This window comes from Phaenicophaeus curvirostris, chromosome 7, assembly GCF_032191515.1.
Source record: "Phaenicophaeus curvirostris isolate KB17595 chromosome 7, BPBGC_Pcur_1.0, whole genome shotgun sequence".
Classification (NCBI taxonomy): domain Eukaryota; kingdom Metazoa; phylum Chordata; class Aves; order Cuculiformes; family Cuculidae; genus Phaenicophaeus; species Phaenicophaeus curvirostris.
This window is the reverse complement of record NC_091398.1, coordinates 21,596,817-21,609,617: the sequence shown is the minus strand read 5'-3', so window position 1 is coordinate 21,609,617 and position 12,801 is coordinate 21,596,817. Positions and strand designations below refer to the sequence as shown.

At 41.9% G+C, this 12,801-nt stretch overlaps 1 protein-coding gene across 2 annotated transcripts in view; it reads right to left on the bottom strand.

The window, feature by feature from the left end:
• The window catches only part of STK39 (serine/threonine kinase 39), a 98,124-nt gene extending 85,609 nt beyond the window's left edge, over positions 1-12,515 (bottom strand). For both annotated transcript variants that reach the window (XR_011337743.1, XM_069861168.1), the window contains exon 1: positions 12,379-12,515. Coding sequence is in view for 1 of the 2 variants with exons in the window: in XM_069861168.1 (XP_069717269.1) it covers positions 12,379-12,472 (94 nt within the window). In the remaining variant the exon portion in view is untranslated. The remainder of the gene's footprint in view (positions 1-12,378) is intronic.
• Between the last annotated feature and the right edge of the window lie 286 nt (positions 12,516-12,801).

The window sequence follows — 12,801 nt, the reverse complement described above, 5'->3', positions numbered from 1 at the left end:
CTGTGCTACGCTAATCATAATATCTTGCTAAGAAAATAAAGCTATAATTCTAACCACATTTGAGTGCCATCATCATTCTGCCAAGGATCCCTAAAAGAATTTGCCTCTCCCCTTAGTGTCATATGACAACTGGTAAGCTTGATTAACAGATTCTTGGGAGTAAATAGATCTTATTCTCTGGAACAGAATTTACATTTCAAAGAACACAAAATCATCAAGCTCACGTGTGCTAAAACAGAAGAGTATGAGGGAAAACAACCAACAAAGACAACTTAATAAATACAGCAGAACCTACACTAAACAAGTAACAAACATTCAGTTCTGACCACAAAACACCTTGAAACTCTTGTAAAATACGCTACTTAAAACCTACAATATATCAATACAAAAACAGGCATCAAATGTGAAATGCAAACCAAGTCTCTTGTTCCAGTTGGCAGAACTTACATTTTCCTCAAGTCTCATGGATTTCAGGTCTGCTTATCATCATTTTATATACCTAGTCCACTTATGCTCCCTTCACTATCATTTTTCCAAGGTTGTGAATGTGAAGTAATATGAAGTACTTCATTTCGAGAGCTTAATGAACTACAGAGTATGAAACTCAACGTCACAGTGAGAAGTCAAATTCTATACCTGTAATGATCTCTCCTCTCACATTATTCTCCATATAAGCTGCCATTGTTAAAAGAAAAAAAAAATGAAATAAGGTGTTATGCATAAGAATAAAATAAACAATACTCCATTTCAATATTATTTTTACTCTAATCTACAAAAGTTGCAGAACAGGAATTAGGAGTTCAATGCCACCAAGAAATAACATGTATCAGGTCAGAGAGTAAGGAGGTTGCTTAGCTGTACTCACCTAATGAATGCCTAAAATGCCTCCCACTTTCATATCAGTATATAAAGGTAACATGAATTCATCAAACTTATGGTCTAGAATATATGTACACTGCTGAACAATGCGTACCGCTACATATAATGTTATTTCAAGAGATTTAAAGGAATACTTTTATTTGGGCATGATGAAAAATAGCTAACTAAATAAATAAACAAACCCATTTCAGCCCAGCACCTACAGCGAAAACACACCGGCAGGAGCACGGATTACCTTTAAAAGTTCTCTGAAGGGACTCTTGAGAAGAGCAAAGCAAAGAGCTGAGCCCCAGGTAATAACAGCACATATGTTAAACTAGCTCACAAGACAGAATAGGGGAAGAAAAGCTCTGAGACACTAGATCTCTTCTCCAGTTAACATTAGTTTTATAATCAGGTCTGCTCTGGCTTCCTGCAAAACACAGAAGAACCCAGCTTCACTCACACTGCAAATCTGTTAGGAAAGAAGAAAGAGAAAAAAGTAACACCCAAAGAACGTGCAGCAGGCTTCTTCACCCACGCTTCCGCTACTCTTGTGGCATGGCTGGCAGCACAGCTGTGCTGCACCGACACCCAGCCGGCACACCGCGGGCAAGAGTCAGCTCCTGCTGCACAATTACATTGGGGCTGTTGTGTGATAAGGAGAAATGTGGATGTATTGTACTTCACATGAATGAATCCAACAAACCCCTATTCATCCTGCATTTTCCCAAGAAAAGGCATGAAAAAGAGTTAAGTTAATGATACAACTTGGTTTAAGAATTTATAACATTAAAACAGATTTTGTCTGTCATGTTATTATCTATTCACCCTCACAATGCAAGGCAGATTTGCAGATAATAATATAAACTGCTTTACGTGGACATTTTTTTTATATATATACTTACAGTGGTACCAAAAACTTGCAGTCAAATTCACAGACCCAAAAGCCAGACAAAAGATCACCTGTGTGAAACAGACACTTTCTTGCTGTTTTAATATGCCCTGGTTAGGGCAATGACCTAACAGGTCTCACTTCTTTTCTGCTTGTTTGTTTAAACTTTTCCTCCTCATCCATACAGTGTTACACAGAGGAAACATATATGTATTTATTTGTATTGACATGAGCCCCTCATCCTTCTTTTCTCCAGACTGAATAGTCTATAGTCTCAGTTCTCAGCCTCAAATGAAAGGTACTCCAGTCCCTTCATCATGTCTGTGGCCAGGGACATGCTGAATTTTTGCAGGCTCATACCTGAAGTAATAAGATAACAAAAATCTCTGTTAAGAGAGACTCCTTGAACAGGTTTAGTCTGTCCAAGCTAAAACAGGACCAAGAGAGATAAGTTTTCTACTGATTTCCCACCTCCTTACCTCCCTGTCCAACTCTCATTCAGCTGCTGAGTTTTCAGAATAACACAAAGAAAAGCCCTAGAATAACATACTCTGAATAACATATCTGGAAGAAACATCTATTTTGAGCTAGAGTTGTCTACATAACAAAGATCTATAAGGAAAAAGAAACAAATTCAAAATAAAATACCTTTTTGTATTAAGGAAGAAAAAAAGTTAACCTAGCAGTTAATTTGAATCATACTATACAACAACAATGACATTTTATCACACCAAATATAGGTGGTGCACGACACTGGCTTAGAAATAAAGCTTTTCCTCCAAAGCTCACCAATATAAAGAAACTACTTTTTTCTCCAACATTCTTCTAATATAGAACCAGTTCTTCCTAATAAAATGCAAAATAAAACCAAAACCCCTTTCCTAGCACATACTCTATTACAATGTTTAAATACTCTATTACATTACATGGCCAGCTATTTTTCCCCCAAAGATAAACAGCAAGATCTAATTTGTAGTTAAAATAAGAAAGAAAAGAAAGACGTATTGCAATAATTTCACTCTTCCTATGTGTGATAGGGCAAGAGGAAATGGCCTCAGGCTATGCCAAGGGAGGTTTATATAGGACATTATGAAATACTGCTTCACTGAAAGGGTTGTCAAACATTGCAACAGGCAGCCCAGGGATGTGGTTGAGTCACCATCCCCGGAGGTATTTAAAAGACATGTAAACATGGTGCTTAGGGATATGGTATAGTGGTAGATTTGGCAGTGTTAGGTTTCTGGTTGGACTTGACGATCTAAAAAGGTTTTTTCTAACTGAATTCCATGATTCTGTGATTATCAATACAGAAACCGTTATTCAATATGCATACAAATCTTAACATCTGGAAGGCAAAACTCACACTGGAAATTACTCTGCACAGCTACTTGAGAACTTGATATCTGGTATTCACTGTAGGATCAAAAGTTACCTTACGAAGGTATCATATGAGCTCCACAAAACTCCGCTTAACTCCACCTCACCTTATACAAGCAGGATAAATTCGAGATTTGTTATGCTGAAACAGACTTCCTGCCTAGAAAAAAAACTGTTAAAAAAGAATTACTGTTCATGTCTGAAGTAGCACTATAAACAAATGGTGGTGTTGATTTAGTTGGCATATTTTATTGTTTGTCATTTAGTTTGAAAGCAAACACTTGGAACAATTCTAATACCATGAATGCAATATTTTCCAAGTCTTCCGGATGCAACCACATAGTGCATCATTCTCTTCTGAGAATGAAGAACAGCAATCCTCCAAAACAAAGGCAGTATTGCTACTGCACTGTCATGAAGATCTCTAATTAATACTGCAGTGTTGAGCTACAAAGCATCTTCAGCTAGTTCACCCCAACAGAACAGGCCTGCTAGAATTTTAGTCTATTATGGCCACACACAACAAGCAAAAAAACTCACCTATTTCTCACCCTGCTTCTCATGAAACAATGGAAGAGTTGAAACAACATAAATGTTATCATATTATTCAATTTCCATCAGGTGATTCTAATCTAATTCTAATTATTCCCATTATTAGTTTTAAGTGGTTCAGAGACTGGAAGCACAAGACACTAACAGAAATAAATTATAAGTTTAAATTCAGTGCCTGTAATACAATGTCTTCAAAGGAAAGAAGTGGGAAGGTGAAAACAACTTTATAATTGAATTGTGAGCCTTCTGAATCTGAATATTTTCTTCTCAGAATTCTAAAGCAATAGCTCAAGCTTATGATCTCATCCATGCTACAGGACAGAAAGCATGATCAACAAGTAAATACACAGCATTTTTTTGTCTGTTAAATTAACTATTTCTGTACCACTGCCCTGAAGCAGGTATACGTGGCACATTGTTTGCTTGCATCTATATTATTTGTTGCTATTCAGTAAACCCTCAAACATTCAACACTGATCTTGAAGACCCTTAAGCTGACACTACTTCTGAAATCATGACTAATAACACAATCTTCCGATCTTCAGTCTGCTTCTAGTCCTCATTTCTTTTGAAGTATGTTAGCACAGCTCAACTTAAAAGCTATGTAACAATCATTACAGCAGCCTCATAGGACATCCTCAGGTTTCACCTATATTTTTCTTCTGACCAAAATACCTCAGGGACAGTTAGACATCCACAGGAATAATTAGGCTAATTAAACAATTCAGAAATTGTTAATGATAAAGACAAAGGATTAACAGAAACAGCTAATGTGTCATACTGGGGTTTCACCAAACTGTTGAGTAAAGTCACATACCTAGTCAAGCACCTAGGGGCAAAGGACTGGAAATATTAACTCCACCAGTGCTACAACCTTAATATTTTAGCTAATGACCGAACAACACTGCTCAAATTTCTCATTGATCTTCTCTTGTGAGTGAGCTGTACGACTGTCACAAACAGCAACCTTGGAAAATCACATCTGGGAGTTATTCAGAGGCATGCTTCAAAAACCCACAAACTTTACTAGCATCATCAGCATCTCACCACTGCCATGGAATCTTTCTACAAAACAGTCACAAATCAGTTGAAGTCTACCTAAATGCCAGGAAGCATACACACTCTTCATAAAGATTAAACTTTGTCCCCTTTACTGCCACCTCCCAACTATCTATTCTCTCCTGAAAGTCAACCAACTCTCACAAAGTAACTACAACTTGACAACATTTTCAGGAAGAATTAGGTTCCCCCTGCACTGTCAGGTACCACATGATTGCTTTTTCCTCCCTGTGTACTATCCCTGCTTTTTCTTACTACACTTTCTGTCCCAGGGCAGGGAGAGGGGTGTCACATTTTTTTTAGCTCAGTGCTCCTAGCCCTCCAGTATATGTTAAATATCGCAGCATAGTCTCCAGTCAGAAACACCGTGCAGGAGGGAACGAGTGGTAGGGAGAAGGAAGAGCGGCATTGCCACCACACAACCCCAGGGTAGGCTAAAGAGAAGGACAGCAGGCAAACTCCACCAAAGGAGGCAAGAGAAAAGCATTCAACATGTACTGGTTGCATTAGTTATAGAGCTGATCACATTACCACACAGAACTTGGTACAGTGCATACAGAGACTGATATAAGAAGGAAAAGGGGAAGTTTTAAAGCAAATTCTTTTCCCAAGGATTTCATACAAACAGTGCTTCGTTCTGCCACTGCTAGGTAATACTGTGCTTACGCCTACAAGCTTCAACCATGCCACCCTTACAGACACCCAAAGACCTTCAAACTTCACAAGAAGTAGTGAAATCTAGCAGTGCTATCAGGATTTCATCCTACAAACAAGGTTGTGCTGCAAAAGGCAGAAACAAGTAAGAATCCACTCGTAAATTTCCCCATGACACATTCATATTCCAAGTTCCACAAAAAGATTGCTCCGTTGCTGCTGCTGCTCAGCAGTATCCCAGCCACTTCAGCAAACTCAAGAAGTTAACAAGAACCTTAACTTGATTTTAATGTCCATTGTTTAAACACCATGAATTGCTATTATTACTGGAAGCAAAACCAGCTTCTATCTACTGCTGCCTTATAGTTCTGATTTATTTTGGAAGGGGGGAAGGGAGAAGAGAGGGAGAACCGGAAGGGTCACACAAAAATGAAATATAGCCTACACATGTAGTCACTACATCAGCCACCCTCATCCCCTTTGCATGGAAAGCTCACTGGTTTTGGCCCTCAAGCCAACCAGAACAGATGTGGTTTTGTTTCCATTTAACAAAGAGAAGCTCCATTTGACAAGCAGATTCTAGAAAAATAAACAACTGGTCTCTGAGCTAAGGGAAAGCTATTCTTCACTGAAAGAAAAAAAGAGTAAAATAGTTCTAATGTTGTTTCAGAGTAACACATGACCCAACCTAAAATTGCACTCCCAGGTCTCCTATCTAAGAACAATGCTGGTTACAAGCAGCAGTTCCACTTGGAAGATGCAAAGCCTTGCTGTTGTAAGAGTTAGTGAGAATCAAAATCATGCAATCCCTTCAAATTTCCATACACTTACCAGAGCTGCTCCTTGCCTAGCACTCAAGCAACTCCTGTGGAGACAGGACTTCCCAGGTCTCAGAGGAACTTGGATGGTACGGAGAGAGAGCCTAATGCCTTGGAAGCAATGTAAACTACAGCCTTGTCTCCAATCTGGTTATTTCTAATGCAGAAAGTTCATTTTCGTTCAAAAAGCCAAGATAATTCCCAAGACTCCCTTCCCCAATACTATTACTATTATGTGGAGACAAGGTGAATAATTAACAGCTGCAAGCTCTGCAAAGCCTCATTAGCAGCACAGCACTGCGAGTGCTCTACAAGGTATTTTTAAATTGCGCCATAACCATCTTTACTCTGACAACTGAATTAAAAGCCACTCCTTATTAAAATACTAAATGAGGATTTAGCATTTCTACAGTTTCTTCAAATGGTTATTAGCCGACAGAAAATCTTGACTAATTATTTTCAAAAAAATAAAATGTTAATTTACAAAACAGTAAACTCTTACCGTCAAACTACAATTGTATTAAGTAATAAGTAATGTTAAGAAGGCTGTATTTAATATGTATTCATGGTGTGAATTTTGACGCTGTCCCATGCAGGGAAAGTAGTTGAACTCAATGATCCTTGTGGGTCAGGATGTTCTACGATTCCAAGTATACACGTAGACCAATAAGGTAACTTTTAAGATTTACTGTAAGGAACGTACTTTGCTTTGGAGCAGAATTAAGGCAGGTACATCTTTCTTTTTCCACAGAGCATAAAGATCTTAGGTAGTCTTAAGTATTACTTGTCAAATTACGCAGCTTCTTATGTAAGAATTACAGGGGTTTTGGAAATAAATCTCTGCAAGAGCAAACATCAAAGATTACTATAGCTTGTGGTAATTCACTGAGCATAGTCTGATCTAATTTGCAGCATAAAAACTTATGCATAAGAAAGTTTTTCAGCTGTTTTTCTTCCACGTAAAAAAAAACCAAAAAAAAAAAACCAAAACAAACCTGTTAGGCATGGGTAAGAAATTTTGAAAACCATGAATGAGACATGAGCATCTGATTAACAGAACACAGAACTGTAATTTTATCTCTAACTATAGGGAGGCTTTTCAAACCAGCATACACAATGTTTACAAACTTGAACATCAGTTCCTGAGCAGCATTATCAGAGACCTCACTACAGAGTCAAAGATCTCTAATAACAACAAATACAGGAAAGTCTACTCTCTGTCAGACCAAGAGCCATTAGAACACACATGCAGCAGGGGAGAAAAAAAATAAGTAAAAAAACATTCCATAGAAACACCAAGAAAGACCCTAGAGCCATTAATGGGAAAGTAGCTTACAGGCTGCTTACAATAAGAACCCTAAAATCGGCAGAACAGTCTCACATGGTAACCTGTTCTACTCAAAATCCCAACACATTTGACTTTGCCACATAAGTTGCAGTGCTGCTACAAACCACAAGACATTTTTGAGCTAAAAGTTAGAGAGGCAAAACTAGATGAAAGCCTCAGTTCAACGAGGTAACTTTTTAAATGAGTTGCAGTCAATACAGATAACCCGTCACATACAAGTAGCCCTCTGTTTTCCAATTAGTTCTGGATATTTTCTAGCCAAATTCATTTTTCAAGTCAGTTGCACCAGGAAGGAAAAAAATATAACCTTATAATGAAAGCTAGCGCTCAGCCTAATCATGAGATAATCCCCTGCTTTTCCATAACAGAATCTTCCTTCAACAATTATCAACACAGGCTGACAAACATTAAGTTATATGCAGCAGAGTAACATCAACTACAAAGTAGTTTTCCAAAAACAAGGGAAAGTCACTTGCTCATTTAAGTTTAAGTAAACTTTTAAAAACAAAACAAAATCAACAACAACAAAAAAACCAAACAAATAAAACAAAAACAAACCAAACAAAACAAGTCTTACAAGGAGCTAGAGAAGAGGAGGCTGAGGGGAGACCTCATTGCTCTCTACAACTACCTGAAAGGAGGTTGTGGAGAGGAGGGAGCTGGCCTCTTCTCCCAAGTGACAGGGGACAGGACAAGAGGGAATCACCTCAAGCTCCACTAGGGGAGGTTCAGGGTGGACATCAGGAAAAAAATTTTCAGCGAAAGGGTCATTGGGCATTGGCAGAGGCTGCCCAGGGAGGTGGTTGAGTCACCATCCCTGGAGGTATTTAAAAGACGGGTGGATGAGGTGCTGAGGGGCATGGTTTAGTGGTTGATAGGAATGGCTGGACTCATGATGTTGGGGCTCTTTTCCAACCTAGTGATTCTGTGAAAAAAAACCCACAAAAAACGACCAAGATTTAAAGCTGCTTTTTTCACCCATGTGATATAGGGCTCTTTACAATTTGAGAGGTACAAATACAATTTTAACCCCCTTCAATTTTCAGGATTTCATGTTGATCATCATTTAAATGTTTGTTTTGTCAAGAATTCTACTGCTTCTGAGAAGGAAAAAAAACTTGCATATGTAAGTGACATCTATTTGGATAAATCTGTTTCAGCTATTTTACTTAGAACACTTGTTTATAAACCTGAGCTGAATAAGAACATCTCTCTCAGTTTTGCTTCAATTAGCTTTATTTTTTTTAAATCTAAGTCATAACCAGCTTAAAAAAGCTCCCAGCACATACATTAAAATCCACTGCACATTCTAACTTAGTGCAATAAAATCATAGAAAGAGATCTCCCAGGTCTTCACTAAATTAAATCTGGCTCTTGCTTAATAGCAATTACAGTTCTCATCTCTGTAACTGGCTTTGGATCCTCTTGTCCTAACAGTTAGGGATTCCCCTTCTAACTTCCAAATGGGTAGATGCATGCACAGCCCATATCAATCCGAATTAATGTAAGAATTTCCTCTTCTTGTATACGTTTACAGATAGCAATCAGCATGGTTTCCTCCTGCTCCAGAAAAGATTTGTACATAGGCATTGATGGGAAGAGGCTCTTCTTTGCATCAGATCTATCAATCACACAGCCATGCAGCAAGTCAAATAGGGAACCTGATCCAACAGAAAACTACCCAGCAGAAGAACTAGTTCTCTCTCAGATCAATGTGATCCTTTCAACAGCTGCCTGTTAGAGCAGATTAAACGCATCACAAAACTGCACATCAAGAGTTTAGAAAGAATTGGCTAGCCACCTCAAAAATAAAGCAAACTTGGAATAACATAAGAAGCACTCCTCAAAGCCAGCGTTTTCTCTTTAACAGGCACTTGATTCTCCCAACCATGATGCAGGAAGTAACGGACAGAGAAGGAAAAAAAAATTTAAATCCATAACACATGGCCTTGGTTTTCAAAACAGCATTTGGCTAGACACAGATGAGCAATAAGAAAAGTTCATGTTCTTATAGAGAAAAAGAGCAAAACTTCCCCAACCTGCTAAATCCAAAGGATGAAGACAGCTGACACAACTAATAATGACTTTCATTTTATGATCACCACCAAAACTTTTAAATACCCCCTAAATCTGACCACTGAAGTCACTCTGAACCTGTGTTTTAGTTACTACACAATATAAAGCCCACTCTGTTGACTGGTATCGTGATAAACTACCCTGGTCTACCTCACCCTGTGCACCTTTCCTCCTGCAATGCCCAAATATGTTATTTCCCCCATTTTACTAGTAAAGGGCTGTTGTAACTGAACTCAACTGAACTGTCCCTGAAGACCATGCCAGGTCCTCAAGAGGGGTGGAGGTTGGTAACTCAACAATCATTCATGACTCATGTTCACAAAGCTACTAACCCTGGCATGGCCAATGCAAAGAGATATAAAATACTATTGAATCAAGATCAGACTATACCATTCTTCCCTTCCTCAGGTATAAAAAAAGATTCTTCAGAAGTTTCTCACCAACATTCATCCCACACCTCTAAAAGTACGTTCACACATGGTCAAACGGATAGAATTTATAAGGGTGGGGTGGGGTGCGTTTGTTTGTGGGTTTTACTATTTTTAATAGTACTGAGACTAAATACAATCTCGTAATGCGTGTTCTATAAGTTAAAGAAACAAACACAAGGTGTTAATGAAAAAAAATACATACTTATCTAAGTGCAAGACTTTTAAGTCTAGTGGTACCAAATAAATCGCAGTGACAGAAAAGTCACGTGAGCAACCTAAGCTTAGTAACTGAAGTCAGACGAGTTCAGTGTGTTCAAGAGACTGATTCAATATAACCTGACCCCAATTCCCCCACTAGGCATTCACTTTAGTCAATGAAAAATCAACATTTAAGAGCACCAGGAGGTAATTCACAATAACATTTCTCTACGGATAGGTATTGTCTGTTGGAATTTAGCATCCAACTGTACAATGCATATACATCTAGATATATAAATGTTTAGAAATATATTTTACATATCAAAAGATACAAGCTTTTCTGTGGAAAGAAGAAAGCAGAAAGGAGTTTCTAAATGCAGCTTTCAGCCAGGCATTCTACAGGTACCGGAACAGAAAACAACTATTTCAATAACTCATATGACCCATGTTACACCCTAGACGACAATTAATCCAATACCTTCAAGGCTTTTTTTTACCTTACAAGAGGGATTTACTCCTTAGAAAAGATACAGCTTATGCTACTGGAATCGTTCCTGCTTGGCTAATTTAGATTGATTCCCCAGATTGAGTAAAACAAAGTCCTCTGGACAGTAAATCCCTGCCCATGGTGTGGGCTACGCCAGAGCGCCAGGCCCATCATCCCCAGGGACCTGAACCCTCACCCCTCCTCAGTCCCTTTTCGCAGCCTAAGAAGTGCAAAGAGAAATACAAAGGTACCACCTGGGTCAACCCAGCACCATCCCATTTTCAGGAAGAAGCACTTTTCTCAACTTTTGCCTGTAGAAAATAAAAAGCTTCCTGACAAAGCCGAGCACATGCAACTTGGAACCCCGTTCAGTAACATGTAGTTCTGGCTGTCATCAGCCTGTTAACAGTTAGCAACCGGTGTGTAATACAGAAGATGACCAAGATCAGCAGCAGGCAACACTCCTGGATTTTTTCAGTGAGGCGGCCTCGTTCATAAGAAGCAGCAAACACAGTCTCAGAGCCAGCCTTTGCCTTCTGGAATATTTGCTGGAGATTTAAAACATTACAAAGAAATAAAAGTGTATTCATAGAATCACTAGGTTGGAAAAGACCCCCAGGATCATCGAGTCCAACCATTCCTATCAAACACTAAACCATGTCCCTCAGCACTTCGTCCGCCCGTCCCTTAAACACCTCCAGGGAAGGGGACTCAACCACCTCCCTGGGCAGCCTCTGCCAGTGCCCAATGACCCTTTCTGTGAAACATTTTTTCCTAATGTCCAGCCTGAACCTCCCCTGGCGGAGCTTGAGGTCATTCCCTCTTGTCCTGTCCCCTGTCACTTGGGAGAAGAGGCCAGCACCCTCCTCTCCACAACCTCCTTTCAGGTAGTTGTAGAGAGCAATGAGGTCTCCCCTCAGCCTCCTCTTCTCCAGGCTAAACATCCAAAGCGGTTCATAAGCAACAAGCAGCGCCTAGGTCAGGAGACAGAAAACTTTCCATCGCACACGCCGCTGACACCGGGCACCTCTTCACCCAGCACCGCTCAGAAACCAAACCGGGGCACGATCAGCGTCCCGGGGCTGATGCCGGGGACGGAGCCGCCGCGACCCGCGGGCGGCCGGCACGGGGCGAAACGGAGCCGAAAGGCCACGCACGAGGAGGGGGGGAGAGGAAAACGGTTAAGTAGATGCGGTTTAGTTTTTAATAATAATAAAAACACCTAAAGGAAGCCGCCACGATACAGCGCGGGCCCCGCGGCGAGACCACCCTCCCCCCCCACCATCCCGCCAGCGACCGTGAGAAAAATGCCGAGTAATCCGCGCGCACGTGCGCATCCCCCGCGCGCACAAAGCCCGCAGGCGCGCGGCCCCGGGGCGGCGACGCGGCTGCGATGCGCTAGGAGATGCGGTAGGGATGCGCCGCGGGTAGCGGCAGAGCAGCCCCCGCCGGGCCGCAGCGGGCGGGGCGCGCCGCCTTCTAGAAGCGGCAGCCGCCGCCGCCGCCGCCCCCCCCCCCCCCGGATAAAGTTTGCGGCAGCGCTGCCGCCGCAGCGCCGGGCGCCCCCGCCGCGAGGCTGAGCGGCGCTAGGCCCGCAGCCGCCCCGCGCCCCCCGCGCCACTGACCGATAACCTCCTGCAGCTCGTAGGCGTCCCTGCAGATGGGCCACCCCGCGGCGGGCGGCGCGGCGTGCGCCGGGGACTCGCCCTGCTCCGCCATGGCGCGGCCGCCCCAAAGTTCCCTGCCGCCGGCACCTTTCGCCCGGCGCGGGGAGGAGGCGGCGCGGCGAGGGGGAGGAGGCAGAGGCGGAGGGGAGCGGGGGGCGGCCCCGCCGGCCCCATCGCGGCGGCGATGCGGGGAGGCACCTGTGCGGCCGGCGGCTGGAGCGCTGCCGCCCGAGGGTTTCGACTCGGGGAGGCGGGGCGGGGGGGGAAACACCGAGACAAACAAACGTTCGTTTTTGTCAGCGATGAGGGCTCCGGCCCGGCAGAGTGGGGACACGGGTGGCCCTTTGCAGGGAGGGGCAGAGCCCCGCGCGGCGGGAGGCG